The 19,426-nt window shown below is 38.1% G+C and overlaps 1 protein-coding gene and 1 non-coding gene across 2 annotated transcripts in view; both read left to right on the top strand.

Moving 5' to 3' along the window:
- The window catches only part of DENND4C (DENN domain containing 4C), a 109,906-nt gene that overhangs the window by 76,099 nt on the left and 14,381 nt on the right, over positions 1–19,426 (top strand). Inside the window, exons 21-28 of the mRNA XM_055141855.1 lie at positions 1,086–1,208; positions 2,423–2,569; positions 7,186–8,351; positions 12,031–12,208; positions 13,241–13,350; positions 13,641–13,816; positions 16,633–16,815; positions 17,979–18,174. Coding sequence (XP_054997830.1) covers positions 1,086–1,208; positions 2,423–2,569; positions 7,186–8,351; positions 12,031–12,208; positions 13,241–13,350; positions 13,641–13,816; positions 16,633–16,815; positions 17,979–18,174 — 2,279 coding nt within the window. The remainder of the gene's footprint in view (positions 1–1,085; positions 1,209–2,422; positions 2,570–7,185; positions 8,352–12,030; positions 12,209–13,240; positions 13,351–13,640; positions 13,817–16,632; positions 16,816–17,978; positions 18,175–19,426) is intronic.
- Positions 3,081–3,276, top strand: LOC129401148 (U2 spliceosomal RNA). The gene has a single exon (XR_008628120.1). It is a non-coding gene; the product is annotated as a U2 spliceosomal RNA (small nuclear RNA).

Raw genomic sequence — 19,426 nt, 5'->3', positions numbered from 1 at the left:
AAATGCTTACACAATTGTTATAACCCTTTCCCTGTTAGAGGAAAAACCTAAGGAGTTTAAGATTTGGCTAGGGGCCAGAGCGATAGCACAGCGGGTAGGGCATTTGCCTTGCACGCGGCCGACCTGGGTTTGATCCTCGGCATCCCATATGGTCACCCAAGCACTGCCAGGAGTAATTCCTGAGTGCAAAGCCAGGAGTAACCCCTGAGCATCGCTGGGTGTGACCCAAAAAGCAAAAAAAAAAAAAAAAAGATCTGGCTATTACCCATCTTGCTTTGAATATAGATTCAAAGTAATTGTTTAAAAGTTACTTGGATTAGTCCTCCTCTAATCCTTTTAGTATAGTTATATTATTTATATAAAACAGAGTATGTTTCAGGTTCAGAACAGTAGTACAGTGGGTGAGGAGACCAGCCAGGTTCAATCCCCAGCTCCATATATAGTTCCCTGAGCCATGCCAGGAATTATCACTGAGCACAGAGCCTGGAGTGATCCCTGAGCATTGTTGGGTATGACCCCCCCCAAAACAAAACAAAGAAAAAGAAAGTAAGTTCTCTTTGATTTCAGCTTTGCACCTTTTGATTTTGTTTTTAGTTACTATACATCTTCCCCCTTGGTTTTATTGATTTAATTTTTTAGTTATGTAGATGTAATATTTCCAAATACAAAAATAAATGTAAGAAGGTATATGAGGAAAAGTGCCCTTTCTTCTTTCTACCCTACACACTCCTTATCAATAATTAGTTTTCTCTTTTTTCCCCCCGTGATTATTTGCACATATAATGTCTATATGTTTGTTTTATTACTTTGATCATTTTGTAGACCTCCAAAACAAAATTTTTAGACATATTATTTAAATCCATTGATTCAGTTTCTCCTTCTAGATGTGCAGTGGTTTGCAGGTGTGTTGTCTCTTTCAACTCTTCTTTGCTTATCTTTGCTTTAAAATGTTCTGTGTGTTTCATGAGCCTCCTTTTATTCCTTTTTCTAAACTTTATTATATAGAACATTGAGATTTTCTCTTGACATATTACACAGTTAAGTAATAAATATGTGTAAACAAAATTCTGCATTCTTTTTAACAGGTGGTCAGTCTGACCAAGGCTATGGGTCTAAAGATGAACTTATAAAGGATGATACAGAAATTCATGTGCCTGAAGACCAAGTAGCACAAGAACTGATAACGAAACCAAAAGACCAAACAGAAGGTTAAGTATTGATATTTATTTACTGATATTAAGTCTTGTTTGTAATTTTGATTATAATTCCTAAACTGTAAGATCTGAGATAATGAGATAAGCAGAGATGATGTCTGAATTTTAGAATGTTAAAAGATCTTTAGAACCTCTGTAGGTAAGTTTTCAATTTCTTAGGAAAGAGTAACCCTTTTCAGTATTAAATCAGTTAGATAGCTATTTTGTAACAGAAGAAGACTAAATTTTCAGCAGTCACACTTGTTTTGTAGTGTCACCTTTATTTTTGTAGTGCAGGGTTGGGCAGGGGGCGTGGAAGAATGGGGATTGCTGAAAGCAAGTACAAGGTCATGTGCTTTACCACTGTGCCACATTCTGTACCCTTTTTAATTTAATTTGATTTAATTTAGTTTAATTTCATTTTTTGGCTTTTTGGGTCATAACTGTAGATACTCAGATGCTACTCCTGACTCTGCACTCAAGAATTACTGCATTGGGGTGCCATATGGGATGCCAGGGATTGAACCCTGATTGGCCATGTGCAAGGCAAATACACTACCTGTTGTATCACTCTGGTCCTCCACTCCTTTTATTTTAAATTGCTCTTTTAGGACCATGAATATGGCTCAGTGGTCAAGCACATTTCTCATGTATGTAAAAATAAAACTAAAATGCTTTTTTATTAGACGTTCTTTAAATATTTAAGTAGATATATTTGATCATAGATTAAATTGTGTGACTTTGGGGCTGGAGCAATAGCACAGTGGGTAAGGTGTTTGCCTTGCATGCGGCCGACCCGGCTTCAATTCACAGCGTCCCAAACGGTCCCCAAAGCACCACCAGGAGTAATTCCTGAGTACAGAGCCAGGAGTAACCCCTGTGCATCGCCGGGTGTGACCCAAAAAGCAAAAAATAAATTAATTGTGTGACTTTTCCTGTGTATATGTATATGTGTGTATGCGTTTTAATGGGACTACTGAGGTGTAAATGAGATTTATAGTACTCACTTTATGAGTAATAATATTTTGACTACATAGTAACAAGATGGTCTTCCATACTAGCAACATTCAAGATAGAATAAATCAGACAGTCAGAAACCAGTAATAAAACATGTATTTACACATCATGTATTTATTCTTATTTGGAGAAAAATAAGCAAAAATATAAATCAATGTATAGTTTCTCTTTCACATTGGCAAGAGTGGAATGATCATGAATCTTTTGTTCAGAACCGTGTGACATCCCTGCTACTGTGGTGAAGCATTCACAGTCTCGGGAGGAGCTACACAGCCCTGCTGAAGCCCCTGGCTGGGGCAGCAGCATTGTGAAAGTCCCATCTGGTATCTTTGATATCAGCAGTAGGAAAAGTAGCATTGGTGAGTTTTTCCATGTTGGTTATAAAGCATTTAAAGTATATTTTGTTCAGTTATACATGTGTCTCTGAACACAACATTGTTGTTTTAATTGTGATGTATGTGTTAAAGAGCTGGAAGTAAGTTGGAATCCTAAAGAAGAAATTTAAATAGTTTTTGAAAGATACTTAATTTTTAAAGGGAGCGGTACTTAGTGTGTTTACTTGTTATATGCAAGACACTTCTTGTTCTGTTGTCGAATCTATTTGCAGTTTGTCTGAGAAAAAACCGTAGTACTTCTGACCTTATAAGAAATATAATGGCAGTGATGTAACTGAATTCCACTGGGCTGGCTTGGGGCAGCCTGCCTAATTTCCTACCACTGAAGAAAAATGGATTAAAAGGTTCATATTACTTAGGCTCTACACAAACACATTAATGGGTTTTTAATTTTGGTTCCCCTCCTTCTTTTTTTTTTGGTGAAGGGCGCCCATACCTGGTGGTGTTCAGGTCTTACTCTTTATGTGGCCTGCCAATCGCTTCTCGGCCTTTTGGCTAAGATCAAGTGTAGTATGTGGCCTGCCAAGCAAAGAAATAAACACATTTGAACAGCAGCTCATTCACTGACTAAGGTTTTAATAAATTTCTTCATTCTGGGCTTTATTTTCTCAGAGAACTAGAGTAGTAAGTAATATGTGTTAAAACACTTCTAAACTATAAAACTAAATAAATATTAGTGATGCCATAGTTTAAAAAAATCAAATGAATCTTCATGGAAAAGAATAATTTTTTAAAAAAATTTTTTTGCTTTTTGGGTCACACCCGGTGATGCTCAGGGAGGGGACCATATGGGATGCTGGCAATTGAACCCGGGTCGGCTGCGTGCAAGGCAAACACCCTACCTGCTGTGCTATAGCTCCAGCCCCCAAAAAGAATAATTAAAAAAAAATCTTAACAATATAACTTCTATGGGGTCATACTTCTAGCTTAATGCTTAGAGAACTATAGGTGCCCAGGATCAACCAGGCCTTCTGCACAGAATCATGTGTACTAGCCTTTTGCCCTGTCTCTCCTGACTTGGCTTATCTGCCTTTTTTTTTTTCCTTGAAGTACTGTGACTTCAGTATGGTTGATGCATATTTTTGTTCCTCCTGGTTTTGTGCGTACAACATTCCAACACCATACTCTCCACCAGAGCGTCCATTTATCACCACCACTGTCCAAGGATCCCCTACCAACTACCCCGACTCCTACTCCTATACCCTCACCCATAGTAAGCACGGTTCTATAGACTAGGTCTCTGTTCAGTTTCTTAAATCATTACAGAAATATACCTTATTTCTAGTCTTATGTCTTATATTTACAATAATAAATTTTATTATGTATTTTGCATTATACTCTAAGTGGAACTGAGGGTTTTTTTAAAAATAAATTTATCTATATTGGGCTTTTTGAGTCACACCTGGCAATGCGTGGGGATTATTCTTGGCCCTATACACAGGAATTATTCCTGGTGGTACTCAGGGGCCATATGGGATGCTGGGGATCAAATCTGTGTTCAGCTCCATGCAAGGCAGATGGTTTCCCCACTGTACTATCACTCTGGTCCCTAAAGTTTTTTAAATTTTTTTAATTTTTATTATTTATTTTTAAAGCTTAGGTAATATTTTAATTTTGAAATGTGAAAGGGACTTTTCTAAACTGAACATAAACACAAAAATTGTAAGCAATTTTGTAAGCATTATTTGTAAGCAATAATTTTGTAAGCAATCATGGTAAGGCAGTTATTAAATACAATTAAAATTATTAAATACAATTAAAAATACTCTCTCTAGAATAATATATTTGCCATGATCCAAGGAAAATTGTGAAAAATACACAAAATTGCATATATATGCAAGAAAATTAACAAAACAATATGAGGTGGGTTTTTGTTTTTTCTTTTTGGGTCACATCTGGCAATGCACAGGGGTTACTCCTGGCTCTGCACTCAGGAACTACTCCTGGCGGTGCTCAGGGGACCATATGGGATGCTGGGAATCGAACCCGGGTCGGCCGCGTGCCAGGCAAATGCCCTACTCTCTGTGCTATTGGTCCAGCCCCCCAATATAGGGTTTTTTAATGATAGATTCTGTGATTTCCACTAATCGTATGGTTCTTTTAATTTTCTTATTTTCTTATTTTACCCAATTTTATAAAATAATTTTGTATTTTTTTCAAAGGTGGCCTCTCCAATTCCTGTGAGGTTTAGATCCACAAAACCTTCCATGCCTCTAATAGATAGACATTTATATTTCTAAAAGTCAAATCCTAAAGGTTTTTTTAAAAAGGTATCGGGGCCGGAGCGATAGCATAGCGGGTAGGGCGTTTGCCTTGCACGCGGCTGACCCGGGTTCGATCCCCGACATCCCATATCCCAAGCACCGCCAGGAGTAATTCCTGAGTGCAAAGCCAGGAATAACCCCTGAGCATCACTGGGTGTGACCCAAAAAGCAAGCAATAAATAAATAAATAAATAAAAATAAATAAAAATAAATAAAAAGGTATTTTATATATGTTCTGTATCTCATTCGCCCAATGTTGGTAGCAGACTTTAAAAAACGAAGGAAAAAAAAATGAAGGCAGAATCTTCTTTATCGCAGGGTTTTTGTTTTTTTTTTTAATAACATGAACTAAAGACTGGTATAATACATTTTACTCATCTCCCATCTTGAGCTTGGAAAATTTATTCAATTAATGTAAAAGGGCATAGTAATGGGGCTTATGCTTCTATTTCCAATAGAGTTATTTAAAAGTTTAACAAAACATACCACTAAATTTCTGGATGGGACCAGAAGAATAATAAGACAGTTTGAGCACTTGCCCAGATCCCAGCATCCCATCCGAAACCCATCGGGAGTGATCTCTAATCACAGAGCTAGGAGTGAACCCTGAGCACCACTGGGTGTGGCCCCCCAACAAACAGAAAAAAACAAGTGGACAAACAAAAATGTATGGAAACCTTATGAGGACTAGTAAATTTGCAAAGATCTGTTTCCTATGTACTGGTAAAAGCATTCCAAAGCAGATAAAAATTTCAAAATTGTATTGTAGTGTACTCTTAATTTCTCTGATTAAATGCTAAATGCCGCTGTTAACTGGTATGATTATGATTGTTAGTTGGTACTATAATTTGGAAGACTGAAATAGGACCTTGAAATCCATTTGGAAGTTTGGGGGTTTTTTTTAGGTACTTACCAAACTTGCATTACCACAAGGAGTAAACAGCTGTTGCTCCCCCTAAAGCTGGGGGAGGTTTCTATAGCAATTGGCATAATTTTATTTCATTTGTTCAAAGAAACCTAACCTATCAGAGGACAGGTATCATGTCTGTGTTATTCAACATTATATTCCTAGCATCTTGCATGGTGGGTGCTAGTAGACATTTAGATGTAAGGAATAACTGTATCTGAAAATTTTTTAGCTACTGAGATTTTTGTCAGCCATGTTTAGAATTTACCAAGTCTAAGCACACTGCTTAGTGAATTATTTTACATTGGGACAAAAGTTTCTGGCTATTGCAGATATGTAATTCTTTCATTCTTGGTGCCGAGTACATTCCTGGGCAAATACTTACTGAGTTAGAGATATGGAAGGCTTGATAGGAAAAAACATTTCTGTTTAAGTATACTCCCAGGTTCAGTCCCTGGCATCCCATATGGTCCCTTGAGCACTGCCAGGAATAATGCCTGGGTGCAAAGCCAGGAGTAACCCCTGAGCATTGCCGGGTGTAAACTAAAAAAGCCATATATATATTCATTTATTTTTCTGTTGATAGGGGATCAAAAAACCAGGATTTCTTTGTTTTTTTGTCTTAATATGTGTGTTTATACATAGGGGATAAAAGGAAAGATTTTACATTAAAAATATTATCTTTGGGGCTGGAGCGATAGCACAGCAGGGAGGGTGTTTGCCTTGCACGCGGCAACCCGGGTTCGATTCCCAGCATCCCATATGGTCCCCCAAGCACCACCAGGAGTAATTCCTGAGTGCAGAGCCAGGAGTAACCCCTGTGCATTGCCGGGTGTGACCCAAAAAGAAAAAAAAAAAAAAGTTACCCTTGTGGCTGGAGGGATAGTATAGCTGTTGGGGCCGCTTGCCAGTTCCATTTTGATCCACAGTAACCCATATGGTCTCCTGAGTCCCATCAGGAGTATTGCCTGAGTGCAGAACCAGGTATAAACCCTGAGCATATCCGAGTGTTATCCATCTTTTTTTTTTAATTATCTTTGGAAGGAAAAGTTAAATATGTTGTTTTTAGGAATATTTTTTAAAACTTTTTCTATATACCTTCATAATACTTTTTCAGATTTTCTGAATCTTCTACTCATTATTTTCAAAAGGAAGATTGTTATAAAAGATAACATGGGGAAAATAGGGATCCATTTTTTTTTTCTTTTTGGTGTTTTTTGTTTTTTGAGCCACACCCAAAACTCCTGGCTCTGTATTTCGGAATCACTCCTGACTATAAGAGTTTGAGGGGACATGTGGGATTCTGGGGATCAAACTTGGGTTGACTACATGCAAGACAAGTACCCTACTGCTGTACTATCACTCCAGCCCCTAAAAATCTGTTTGTAATATTATACTTTCCCTTTTAGGTAGTACGTCGAATGTTCTGTTTTCTACTCAAGGTCCAGTTGAAGATGTAGTAACTGGTGAAGTCACTAATCTCAAGAAGAATGGTGATAAAGGAGAAAAAAGACAAAAACATTTCGCGGAGAGGAGTTGTAGTTTTAGTTCTGAAAGTCGAGCAGGAATGTTGCTGAAGAAGAGTAGTTTGGATTTGAACTCCAGTGAAATGGCTATCATGATGGGAGCAGATGCCAAGATCCTCACAGCAGCTTTGACATGTCCCAAGACTTCTCCACTTCATATGGCAAGAACCCATAGCTTTGAGGGTGTTAGCTCTCACCTAGCTGATACCAGGACTCGTGTGTCGGAAAGCTTATGGGAGTCTGAGCACAGATCTGCCATGTTAGAGATGCTTGAGGAAAGCCAGGAGCCTCTCGAGGCTGCTGTTGATGACAGTGAAGTGAAAGCATCGGTGACAAAGGATATATATGACAGTCTGCAAAGTAATAGTAGCAGTAATCAGTCTATAGACTTAAAGACCGAATCCAAAGATCAGTTGAATAAGAGAGGTAGTTTATATGGTGTTGCTAAAGCTGTTGAGAGAGAAGATGTTGAGACTGGACTAGATCCTTTGTCTCTTTTAGCTACTGAATGTGTAGGAGAAAAAGCTTCTGACCCTGAAGATAAATTTTCTCCAGTTATTGCACGTAATCTGGCTGATGAAATTGAAAGCTATATGAAGCTAAAAAGTCCTCTAGGCAATAAATCGCCTAGTATGGAATTAAACAGAGAGGAGAACAGAGATTCTAGTACTACTGCTGCATTTGTTCAATCTGTAGACAGGAGATCAAGTCTACCTTTAGATCCTGGCCCACCAGCACTGGAGAGTCCTGAAAGTGAAAAGCCTTCCCCTTCGGTGTCCAGGTCTAAAACGTTCACGGGGCGTTTCAAGCAGCACACTCCCTCGCGCGCTCACAAGGATCGTTCAGGTTCTCTGTCAGCACTCATGCGTTCTTCGCCACATGGCTCATTGGGCTCTGTGGTAAACTCTTTTACCACGGGTTTAAAGCTGGATAATATACTCTCGGGCCCCAAGATGGATGTGCTGAAATCTGGTATGAAACAAGCAGCAACAGTTGCCAGTAAGATGTGGGTTGCTGTAGCATCTGCCTACAGCTATTCAGATGACGAGGTAAGAAGGCTTTATTGCATATCCTAACTGATTTCTGAGTGTTTGTAGTATTTCTTTAGGTATGCTTTGTTTAGATATTTCTTCCAACTGTGGTTTTTATTTCAGTTTTGATATTTGAGCCATAGCCTACAGTGCTCAGGGGACCACATGGTGCCTGGGATCAAACCCAGGCCTCCTGCATGCAAAACCTGTGCTCAGCTTGTTGAGCAGTCCCTTTGACTCTGGCTTTTATATTATAAAACAATACTCTGTTTCTATAAATAACTAGAACATACGTAAGTAGATTATTAATGAAGAAATAACAGTGCCATTCTACGATCCCATAGATTAGTTTAAATTGAGTGTCTTTATTTTATTATTCTTATTATTATTTTGTTTTTTGGGTCACACCTAGCGATGCACAGGGATTACGGCTGGTTCATGCACTTAGGAATTACTCCTGTCAGTGCTCAGGGGACCATATGGGATGCTGGAAATCGAACCCCAGGTCCGCTGCATGTAAGGCTAACACCTTACCCACTGTGCTATCACTCCAGCCCCATAAACCGAGTGTCTTTAAAACACTAATGATTAATGTTTAATAATGCCATGCTAGATTTGCATAACTTTATTTTTTAGTAATTTTTCTCATCTCAGTTATGCAGTATAATATATATAGAAGTCATGCTGCAGTTTAATCCATAGCTTTTATACTGTGTGTCAAAATTATTTCTTTAAAAGTTATTATAAAGGTAAGTTAGATATTATATCTTTTTATTGAAATATAATGGTTTATGAACGTATTAATATTACTTTAGGTTTATAAAACTACTGTACCGTGCCCACCACCAGAGTGCCAGTATCTCTACCATTGAACCTAGGTCCCTTTCACCATCCTATGCCCAGCCCTATGCCCAGCCCCCATTCCCCAGTTGGCAGCCTCAGTTCTCTTGCTAGGGCAGTAGCACTGTTGCACTGCCATCCCATTGTTCATTGATTTGCTCGAGCAGGCACCAGTAACATCTCCATTGTGAGACTTCTTGTTACTGTTTTTGGCATATTGAATATGCCACGGGTAGCTTTCCAGGCTCTGCCGTGCGGGCGGGATACTCTCGGTAGTCTTCAATAGAGGAGCAAAAATTATTAAGTGGAGCAAGGAATGTCTGTTTAGCAAATGATGCTGGGAACCTGGCCAGCTGTATGTAGTTCAGGCTTTTCATTAGAACTTTCAATAAAAATAGTAGCACATGGAGAAATTTTGCTCATATGTTTTGTAAAACATTTGAAATTTCTCCTGTGTGTTCAAAGAATATTATTTGTGTGGTACTTGAGTAGTGAAGACAGCTATGAATGTTTGCTGTTTTTATTATAGTACTATGTTATTGTGAGTTAGCATCTGCTATGATTTGTAAATGCTTATGTACACATTCTTTTTGCTTGGTTTGTTTGTTTGTTTTCTTTTTGGGTCACACCCAGCAATGCACAGGGGTTACTCCTGGCTCTTCACTCAGGAATTACTCCTGGCAGTGCTCGGGGGACCATATAGGATGCTGGGATTTGAACCCGGGTCAGCCGCGTGAAAGGCAAATGCCCTACCCACTGTGCTATTGCTCCAGCCCCTATATACACATTTTTAACTTGCGTAGCAGCCCTAAGGATTGTCTTTATATTTATCCCCGTTTTATAGATGAGGTAGTTGAGATTTCAGTGAGGATAACTAATTACCTTAGGAGGTTATTAATTATTATCAATTTATGAGTGACAGTTAAAACTCGAAGTCAGTCTGCGAGATTGACTCTAGTGTCCAGTGCCTTTCACCGTTGTTGTAGCAAAGAAGGGAGACATATCTTAGAGGAGATTCTAGCAGAAGCTTTTCAGAAAGAGCAACAGAAAGTAGTACCTACATGGATTTTTAAAAAAATTTTTATTATTAAATCACCATGAGGTATAGTTGCAGGCTTACAAACTTTCATGCTTGTGTTCTAAGTGGATTTTGATATTTAAATTTGAAAATTTAAGGTTCTTTGAAATGACAAAGTGGCAGAATGCTTATATGGAAGGAAAATATGCATGGAAAGTTAGAACATGTATCATTCAAGATAATATCTTTTCATAATGCTAAAACTCTGAGTCAGATGTAAAGACACTGTAGCCCTGTTGTCCCGTTGTTCAGGTGGGCACCAGTAACATCTCTATTGTGAGACTTGTTACTGTTTTTGGCATATCAAATACGCCACGGGTAGCTTGCTAGGCTCTGCCGTGTGAGCGGGATACTCTAGGTAGCTTGCCGGGCTCTTGGAGAGGAATGGAGAAATCGAACCTGGGTCGCGTGCAAGGCAAATGCCCTACCTGCTGTGCTCCAATCCATGTAAAGACAAGGGAAAAAATAGGATAAGTTAAGACTTGTGTGTCATTGAAGGGAAAATTTAATTCTACAGGTAAACAATTAAAGGTTGTGTATTATAAGATGAATTGCATTTTGTTTTAAAGAATTTACAGAGTTGGACCAGAGCAATAGTTAAGGCACTTTGCCTTGCATACTGCAAACTCTGTTTCAATCCCTGCCATCACATAGTTCCATCTTGACTTAGAAATTCCTCCTGGAGCAACCCTTGTGCACCACAGGATTGCTCTTACATATTGTTCTGAATATCTGTATTTAATTTTATGTCACTTAGCATGGTTTTACAACCATTAATACATAGTATTTAAAGCAGAAAATTAAAAGGAAATTGCTTGTTGAAGTGTTTTCTGTCTAAAGTATGAACAGTCATTTTAGTTGATTATAATCTGAAGTGTTTGAAACTTTTAGTCATGTCTTATTCCTCAGTGGTGATGATGGCTTTTCTGAAAAAATCATGTTACTAATGAGCCAGAGAGATAGTACAATGGGTAAGGCGCTTGCTTAGCATGCAATGACCTGAATTGATGTGCTCAACACATAATGCTCCCTGGAGCCCAATTGGAAGTGATCCCTGAGCACAGAGCCAGGTGTAAGCCCTGAGCACTGAGGGGTGTAGCCCAGAAACAAAACAAAATCATGTTGCTAACTGAAATTCTTAGAACCTTAACCTTATTTTGATGAATTAATAATGTCCTTGTTTTTAATTGATACGATTAGAAGTTAGAGAAGTTAAATAATCTCTGCAGTGTCAAATGCCATTGTATTTAACTAATGGAGAGCTGAGATTAGTTTGTCTATCAATTTTTTTTTCAGTTATTTGTTTTTCGGCCACACCAGATATTTCTCAGGACTTATTCTGGCTCTGTGCTCGGAGACCAGTGCTGGTGGTGCTCAGGGGACCTTATCTAGCTATGATTACCCACTTATACAGCAAGGATCTTAACCTCTATGCCACCTTTCTGGCCGTGTCTGGCTGATTCCTATCAATTTTGCTGCTATCCCTAATTCCATTGGCGAAAATGAACTCTTGGAGTTCCTTCATTGGATGATAATAAATATTGAGAGATACCCCTCACCCTAGTAAATACCAGAGGCACACATAATCTTAAGCATTGGGTCATTGCTTGTATATGAAGGGAAAAATCTAAGTAACAGAGGAAAGAGTATACGATTTTGAAAAATATGAGGATGATTTAAGGAGAAAGAGAAATTTAATTGTGTAAAGGGTAGAGTGAATATACTGTTGAGAAGGTACTACTTACGTTTGTTGTATTTTTATTATTTTCAACTATAAAGGAGGAAACTAATAGAGATTACAGCTTCCCTGCTGGCCTTGAAGACCATATTTTGGGGGAGAATATGTCACCTAACACAAGTCTCTCAGGACTGGTCCCCAGTGAACTTACCCAGAGCAATACCAGCCTTGGCAGTAGCAGCAGCAGTGGAGATGTAGGAAAACTGCATTACTTGACAGGTAAGGGGAAGACTTGCCTTTTTAAAATTTGTGTGCAGAGACTTTTTCATTCCTCTAACTATAGACAGAGTAAGTCCTTTATCCTTAGATAAATGGGTATTTGACATAGACTTACCAATACCCTCACTTTTATAAGATCTACAATTTTGTAATAATCTGTCAAGTTTATTTTTGTATACATATGGTGATTATATCATTAGTTCTCTGACTATAATGTGCATTAAAATTATGTGTGGATTTTGTTTTTAAATAAATACAAATATCCAAACCCCAGAGATAAACCTTAGGACTGTGTTTTGTTTTGTTTTTTAACACGATCAATCGGTGAATCAGATTTGTACTAGTTGTTGAGATCCCTACACTGTATCATCAAAATAGTTTAGCACTGTATTTTTTATTTTTAAGGTCATTAGCTCACATAGCATGATTAAAAAAAAATGTGATCCTGGGGCTGGAGTGGATAGCACAGCGGTAGGGCATTTGCCTTGCACGCAGCCAATTCGGGTTCAATTCCCAGCATCCCATATGTTCCCCTGAGCACCAACAGGAGTAATTCCTGAGTACAGAGCCAGGAGTAACCCCTGTGCATCACCAGGTGTGACCCAGAAAGCAAAAAGAAAAAAAAAATTGTGACCCCATTCATTTTTTTCAACTTCTATTATGAAAAAAATTGCAGAAACTTAAAATGCTTTAAAAAATTTGAAAGGATCATGTAGTGAACAGTCACCATAGTAAATACTGGTTTTGGAGGGGTTACTCCCAGTAGTGCTGGGGGCCTTTCCTAGCACAGTTCTTGGGAGCATTCACCACTCACAGTGATTTTCAAGGGGCCATGCAGAGCATGTGCTCCAGTTCTTTGAACCATCTTCTCTCCTCATCTTAACTATTGTTATCTTTAGCTGTATATTTCTACTACATACTTATATTTTTATGATTGACCTATTTGAAAATCAACTGTAGATTTGGGGGCATTTCTCCCCTACGTTCTTCAGTATGTGTTTCCAAAAAACTTGATGTTTTATTTCTCTCTAGGCGAAGTTCCATTTCCAAGAGGCATAAGAGGACAGGACTTTGAAAAATCAGACCATGGTTCTTCTCAAAACACCAGCATGTCTAGCATCTATCAGAATTGCGCCATGGAGGTAAGTTCTATATTCCATCCATGATAAAAGTGGCTGCAATTATCTTTTTATTTCAAAATGGCATAGAGCAATCCTATAATACCCAAGTGGAAAGAACATTAACATAAGTCATTTGGTTGAATTGGCTAAATGGTTTATGTAAGCAAGACAATAAACTGCTAGTACTTACTATAAAGTATCTGAACTATTAATTCCAACTTTAATCAACAGAATCTGTTAAATATGTCATCTACTGGGATTTAATTTTCATTGTGGAAGGTCTCAGTGTCTGTACTTTCCTGCCTTTTTAGGTTTTGATGTCAAGTTGTTCACAGTGCAGAGCTTGTGAAGCTTTAGTTTATGATGAAGAAATTATGGCTGGCTGGATGGCAGATGATTCAAATCTGAATACAACTTGTCCATTCTGTAAAAGCAACTTCTTGCCTCTTCTCAATGTAGAATTTAAAGACCTCAGAGGCTCTGCAAGGTTAGTATTGTAAAGCTCCTTTAAGAAGTTAGTGCCCACAAAAAATAAGACGCCTAGGGGATCAGTGAAGATTGTATTTCAGGCTTCTTTGTTCTGTCTGTCCTTCACTTTCAGTTTATAAATAAAAAATAGGCCTCAAAGAACTTGCATCATGTCTCAGTGCATGCATTGCTCATAGGAGGCCTGAGTTTGATCCTTAGCACTGCTTGTTCCCCAAGCAGTGGGGAACAAGCAGTGCTAAGGATCAAACTCAGTCAGAAATTAACTCTGAGCACTGAACTGGGAGTAGCCCCTGATCACCTTCAGGTATGACCCCCCCCAAATAAAAATACACACATATGTATGTGTGTGTGTGTGTGTGTGTGTGTGTGTATACACACATACTTTGCTGCGGTGAGAAGTTATGGTGCAAAATGAATATCTCTGTATGGGGGTGTTAGGTAATTTTTTCAGAAAAATAGTCTTCTTTTTTTGCTTTTTGGGTCACATCCAGCAATGCACAGAGGTATCCTGGCTCTGCACTCAGGAATTACCCCTGGCCGTGCTCAGGGGACCATATGGGATGCTGGGAATCAAACCTGGGTTGGCCGCGTGCAAGGCAAATGCCCTACTCGCTATGCTATTGCTCCAGCCCCCAGAAAAATAGTCTTACTGAAAATAGTCTTCATAAGCTCATAGAGTCACTTTCAGACATGACTTCAGTAATCTCTGAAAAATTGCCTTCCAGGTTTACATTCCCACAAGTAGCTATATTGCCAGTATTAGTGCCCACAAATTCTAATTTCATTGTATTTTCACTTTCTAAAAAGTCTTTCCACTCTATTAAATGGTATTAAAGTACTTTTTCTGAATTAGAGTGAATAGTCTTTTTTGTTAGTAAGTATAGCCTGTGTTATACAAAGCCTATGCTCCAGCCCACTGAGCTATCTCCCTGGCTGAAAAGAAAATGTTATTGGTTGTATGATTTCTTTATATATCTTGATTATTAATATTTTGGGGGACATATTATAGGCATTTACCTTCTAGTCATTTGGCTTCTCTTTACATGTTGTGGTTTCCTTCTCTTTTTAATTGATGTAGTCTATTTTTGCCTTTGTTTCCCTTCCTTTTAAGCCAGATCCAAAAGATATCATTGTGACTGGCTTAAAGGACTGAGCTGTTACTGATTACTTTGGCTTCATAGTAAGTTGAAATGAAGGAAAGTGAGTTCTGCTTTTGTAATTCTCTGTCAAATTTTTTTTGTTGTTATTTGATATCTTTGATGGTTCCATACAAATTTTAGGATTGTTTGTAACCCTTAGGGATTTTGATAGGGATCTCATTGAATCTGTAGTAATACATAGTAATACAGACATTTCAACAGTATTTACCTTTTTAAACCCCTGACCACAGAATATCTTTCAGTTTTTTGTATCATCTTCATTTCTTTCATTTCTGTATTACAGTTTTTACTGTACAGTTTGTTTACCTGTCATTAAATTTATTCTTAGGTATTTTACTCATTTTTGATAGAATTTTAAATGGAATTTTATTCTTAATGTTTATCCTATTGTTGTTGTATAAAACTGCAGCACACTGGGGCTGCAGCAATAGCACAGAGGGTAGGGCGATTGCCTTGCACGCGGCCGATCTGGGTTCGATTCGCAGCATCCCATATGGTCCCCTGAGCACCGCCAGGAGTAACCCCTGTGCATCGCCAGGTGTGACCCAAAAAGCAAAAAAAACCCCAAAACTGCAGCACTTTTTTTTTTTTTTTTTTTTTTGCTTTTTGCTTTTTGGGGGTCACACCTGGCGATGCACAGAGGTTACTCCTGGCTCATGCACTCAGGAATCACTCCTGGCGGTACGCAGGGGACCATATGGGATGCTGCGAATCGAACCCAGATCTGCCACGTGCAAGGCAAATGCCCTACCCTCTGTGCTATCGTTGCAGCCCTGCAGCATTTTTGCACATTGATTTTGGACCCTGCAAGTTTACTGAATATGTTTCTTAGTGTTTTTTTTTGGGGGGGGGCAGTGTTAAGATTTATATATATAAATATGTATAAAATCCTATTATCCACATATAGGTGACAGTTGGCAAACATTCTTGCTGTTAATTCCTTAATGAGAGATTATTAATTGTTTGTGTTGTTTTGGGGCCACACCCAGTAGTATTCAAGACTTACTCCTAGCTCTGTGCTTAGAGAATACTCCTGGTGGTACTTGGAGGTCTAAATAGGGTGCCAAGGCTTAAACCTGAATCAGCTGCATGCAACGCAAGCACCCTACCCACCCTACTATTGTTCTAGTCCCTGCTCTTAATTTTTTTTTTTAAACACTTTTTTTTTTTGATTTTTGGGTCACACCTGGCGATGCACAGGGGTCACTCCTGGCTCTGCACTCAGGAGTTACTCCTGGCGGTGCTCAGGGACCATATGGGATGCTGGGAATCGAACCTGGGTCGGCCGCGTGCAAGGTAAATGCCCTACCCGCTGTGCTATCACTCCAGCCCCCGCTGCTCTTAATTTTTTTAACTTAGAAAATTCAGTTTGCATTTTATCAATGGCTTTTTAAAAATCTTTCTCATAAGCAGAAAAGGTCTTAATTTGAACTATAATAACCTCCGCAAGACATTTTCGTTTGAAAAATCTGGGAATGAAAGAGGGTAGAAAGAATGAGAACAGGAGTATATGTGTGTTTGAAGTAGGCAGTATTTTACTTATGAATTGTATGATTCATTATGACTGCTTTACTATAAGATGATTCTAAACTTGTTGAAATTTATAGGACTGTATAATTTTTTAAAGCCTTTTTTCCCTACTGCTCCTATCTAGCTTTTTCCTGAAACCAAGTACCTCTGGTGATAGTTTACAAAGTGGAAGCATCCCATTGGCAAGTGAACCTTTGGAGCCTAAACCTGTGTCCAGTTCAGCAGAACCTGATTTGATCAACTTTATGGATTTCCCAAAATTTAACCAGACCATAACTGAAGAAACAAGCTCTGCAGTTGAATCAAGGTACCCTAGGTTATAGAGAACTTTTTGTATTATTCTGGATAACCTTGTAAAATGTCCTATCTTTTAAACAACTGACTCATGGAGGAATAAGTTCTGCCACTTAAAATTTTTATCTTGGGCTAGAAAGATAGCTCACCTGACAAAGTGTGTTTTGCATGGAGGAGGCTCAGGTTTGATCTGCCTGGTGCCCCAAGCTCGGTGAAAAGCAACTCCCAAATCAGGGCTAGTAGTAGGCCCTGAGCACTGCTTGATGTGTGCACAACCTCGCCTCCCCCCACCCCAATTTTTACCACCAAATATTGTTTAAATTATTGATGAAGAGGAGACAGAGCAATAGTACAGTGGATAGGATGCTTACCTTGCATGCCACCAATCCAGGTCCAATCCCCAGTACTCCGTATCATCCCTTGAGACCACCAAGAGTGGGAGTGATCCATGAGCACAGCCAGGAGTAAGCCCCGAGTTGCTTGGTATGGCCCCAAAATCAAACAAACAACAGCTGCTTGATATGACCAAAAGAAACCAAAAAAAATTGATGATGAATCATGTTTTGTTATAATCTTTTGCAAAAAACCAATTTCTTCGTAGTATAATTTTCCCCTAATGTAGTCATTGCAAGTTTCCAGAGACATCTTTATTGTGAACATTTATTGAGAGCCTGTATCAGCTAAACATGCTTAAAGCACTAAAAGTATAAAGTAAATGAGATCTGGAGACCGAAGTATAGTTCAATGCTAGAACACATGCTTTGCATGTATGAGGCTCTGGGGTTTATCCCTTGACACCAGACATTCATTAAGTACATTATGATCTTGTAGAGATTAAATGCTTGTGATAAATATACAGTAACTATTTGCATGCAATATTCTACTCGGTAATTTTCTTTAATAAAAAAATAATATTTGAATAAAGCACTTGAGTAAACACTTAACTTTCAAATATAATAACTGTAATCTGCCAGATTCTCCTCCCATCAGACATTCACTCTGTCTTCTACTGACTAGTTTTATAAAAGATGTATGAAGAAAATTTATTCTTACAACAAAATACTTGGCTCTCAAATATATTAAGTAAAATTCACTTCATTTTAGAAAATATTCCAGCTCTGTAGATTTTGGTTGTTTTTCAGTATGAGCATAGTATTTCTTCTTTATGTTTTTAAGTGATGAAATAAAGAAAATTAGTGGAGATGTTCAAACTATGAAAATTTCATCTGTGCCTAATAATTTGTCAAAGCGGAATGTATCTCTTACTCGAAGTCACAGTGTTGGAGGGCCCTTGCAGAATATTGACTTTGCCCAGCGACCATTTCATGGCATTTCAACAGTTAGTCTTCCCAACAGTCTTCAAGAAGTTGTGGTATGTAATCATTATATTAGTACTGTATATTCATGTAAATATTTATTAGAATAGTACATATTCCTTAGGTAGGCTTGCTCACATAAATACTGAATTTCTTTTTCATTAACAGCTTTTCAAAATTCCAGATATGTACAAGAATAAGCAGAATGAGTACAATGAATTCCTTTGACCTATCATCTGGCTTCAGTGATTTTCAATTTATGACCATGCTCTTTGTGTACCTTCATTTACTTTTCTTCTAGAATTTTTTTTCATTCTTGCTTTCATTTTTAAATTTTTATTTTCCCCTTCTTTTCCTTTTTTATTCTATTAATTGTCCCTTTTTTTGAAGTTCAGGGATTGAATCCAGAGCCCTCAGACTTTTATGGCATGAACTCTACTTTTGAATTTGATTCCTTTTTTCACTCTTTTCCTTTATTTTCCTATACTATTTTCAAACAGATTTTTAACTCTGTATTTTTTGTATGTAAATATTTTAGATTAAATCTCTAAAAAATAAAGGATTATAAGCCAGGGAGAAGTCCAATGGGCAGGATGCTTGCCTTACAAGCTGCCAGCCCAGGTTCGATCCCAAGCAATCCCATATGGTTCCCTGAGCCCTCCAGGAGTGACTCCTGAGCGCAGAGCCACGAGTAACCCCTGAGCATTGCCAAGTGTACTTCCCACACAAATAATAAAAAATAAAGGAGTCTGAAAAATACAGTGTCATTTTCAAACCAAAAAGAAAAAATAACAGTATTTATTCAGTCTGTTCAGATTCCCAGTTAACCAACTGCAATCAATTTTTCCCAATCCAAAAATTGATTGCAGTTGGTTAATCTGGTATTTTTGTTTTTAATAGCTTATAGTTTGTAGACTGTCCTTTTTATCCTTGAAAGTTAATTGTTGGTTGTAACTATAAAGTGGTTATTATATCTAAGAGAAGCTTGTTCAATTTTTTTATATTTTATGTTATGCTCTTCCTTCTTTGCTTTTTGTTTGTTTTGAAGTCACACCTGACAGTGCTCAGGGTTTATTCCTGACTCTACACTCAGTAATTACTCCTGGCAGGGTTGGGGAACATATGGGATATCAGAAATCGAACCTGGGTCTGCTGCGTGCAATGCAAGCTCCCTACCCACTGTATATTGCTCTTGTCCCTCTTTGCTTATTTTTAGAAGACTGCTTTATCAGGGTGGATTTTTGTTTCTCTAATGGAGACATGATCGGTGTTTGTGATAGTAGCTATTGATGTATCAGTGCTTAAAAA

This window comes from Sorex araneus, chromosome 1 (assembly GCF_027595985.1).
Source record: "Sorex araneus isolate mSorAra2 chromosome 1, mSorAra2.pri, whole genome shotgun sequence".
In the NCBI taxonomy this organism is placed as follows: Eukaryota; Metazoa; Chordata; class Mammalia; order Eulipotyphla; family Soricidae; genus Sorex; species Sorex araneus.
Note: the sequence above shows the minus strand (reverse complement) of the source record. Positions and strands in the feature narration are given on the sequence as shown.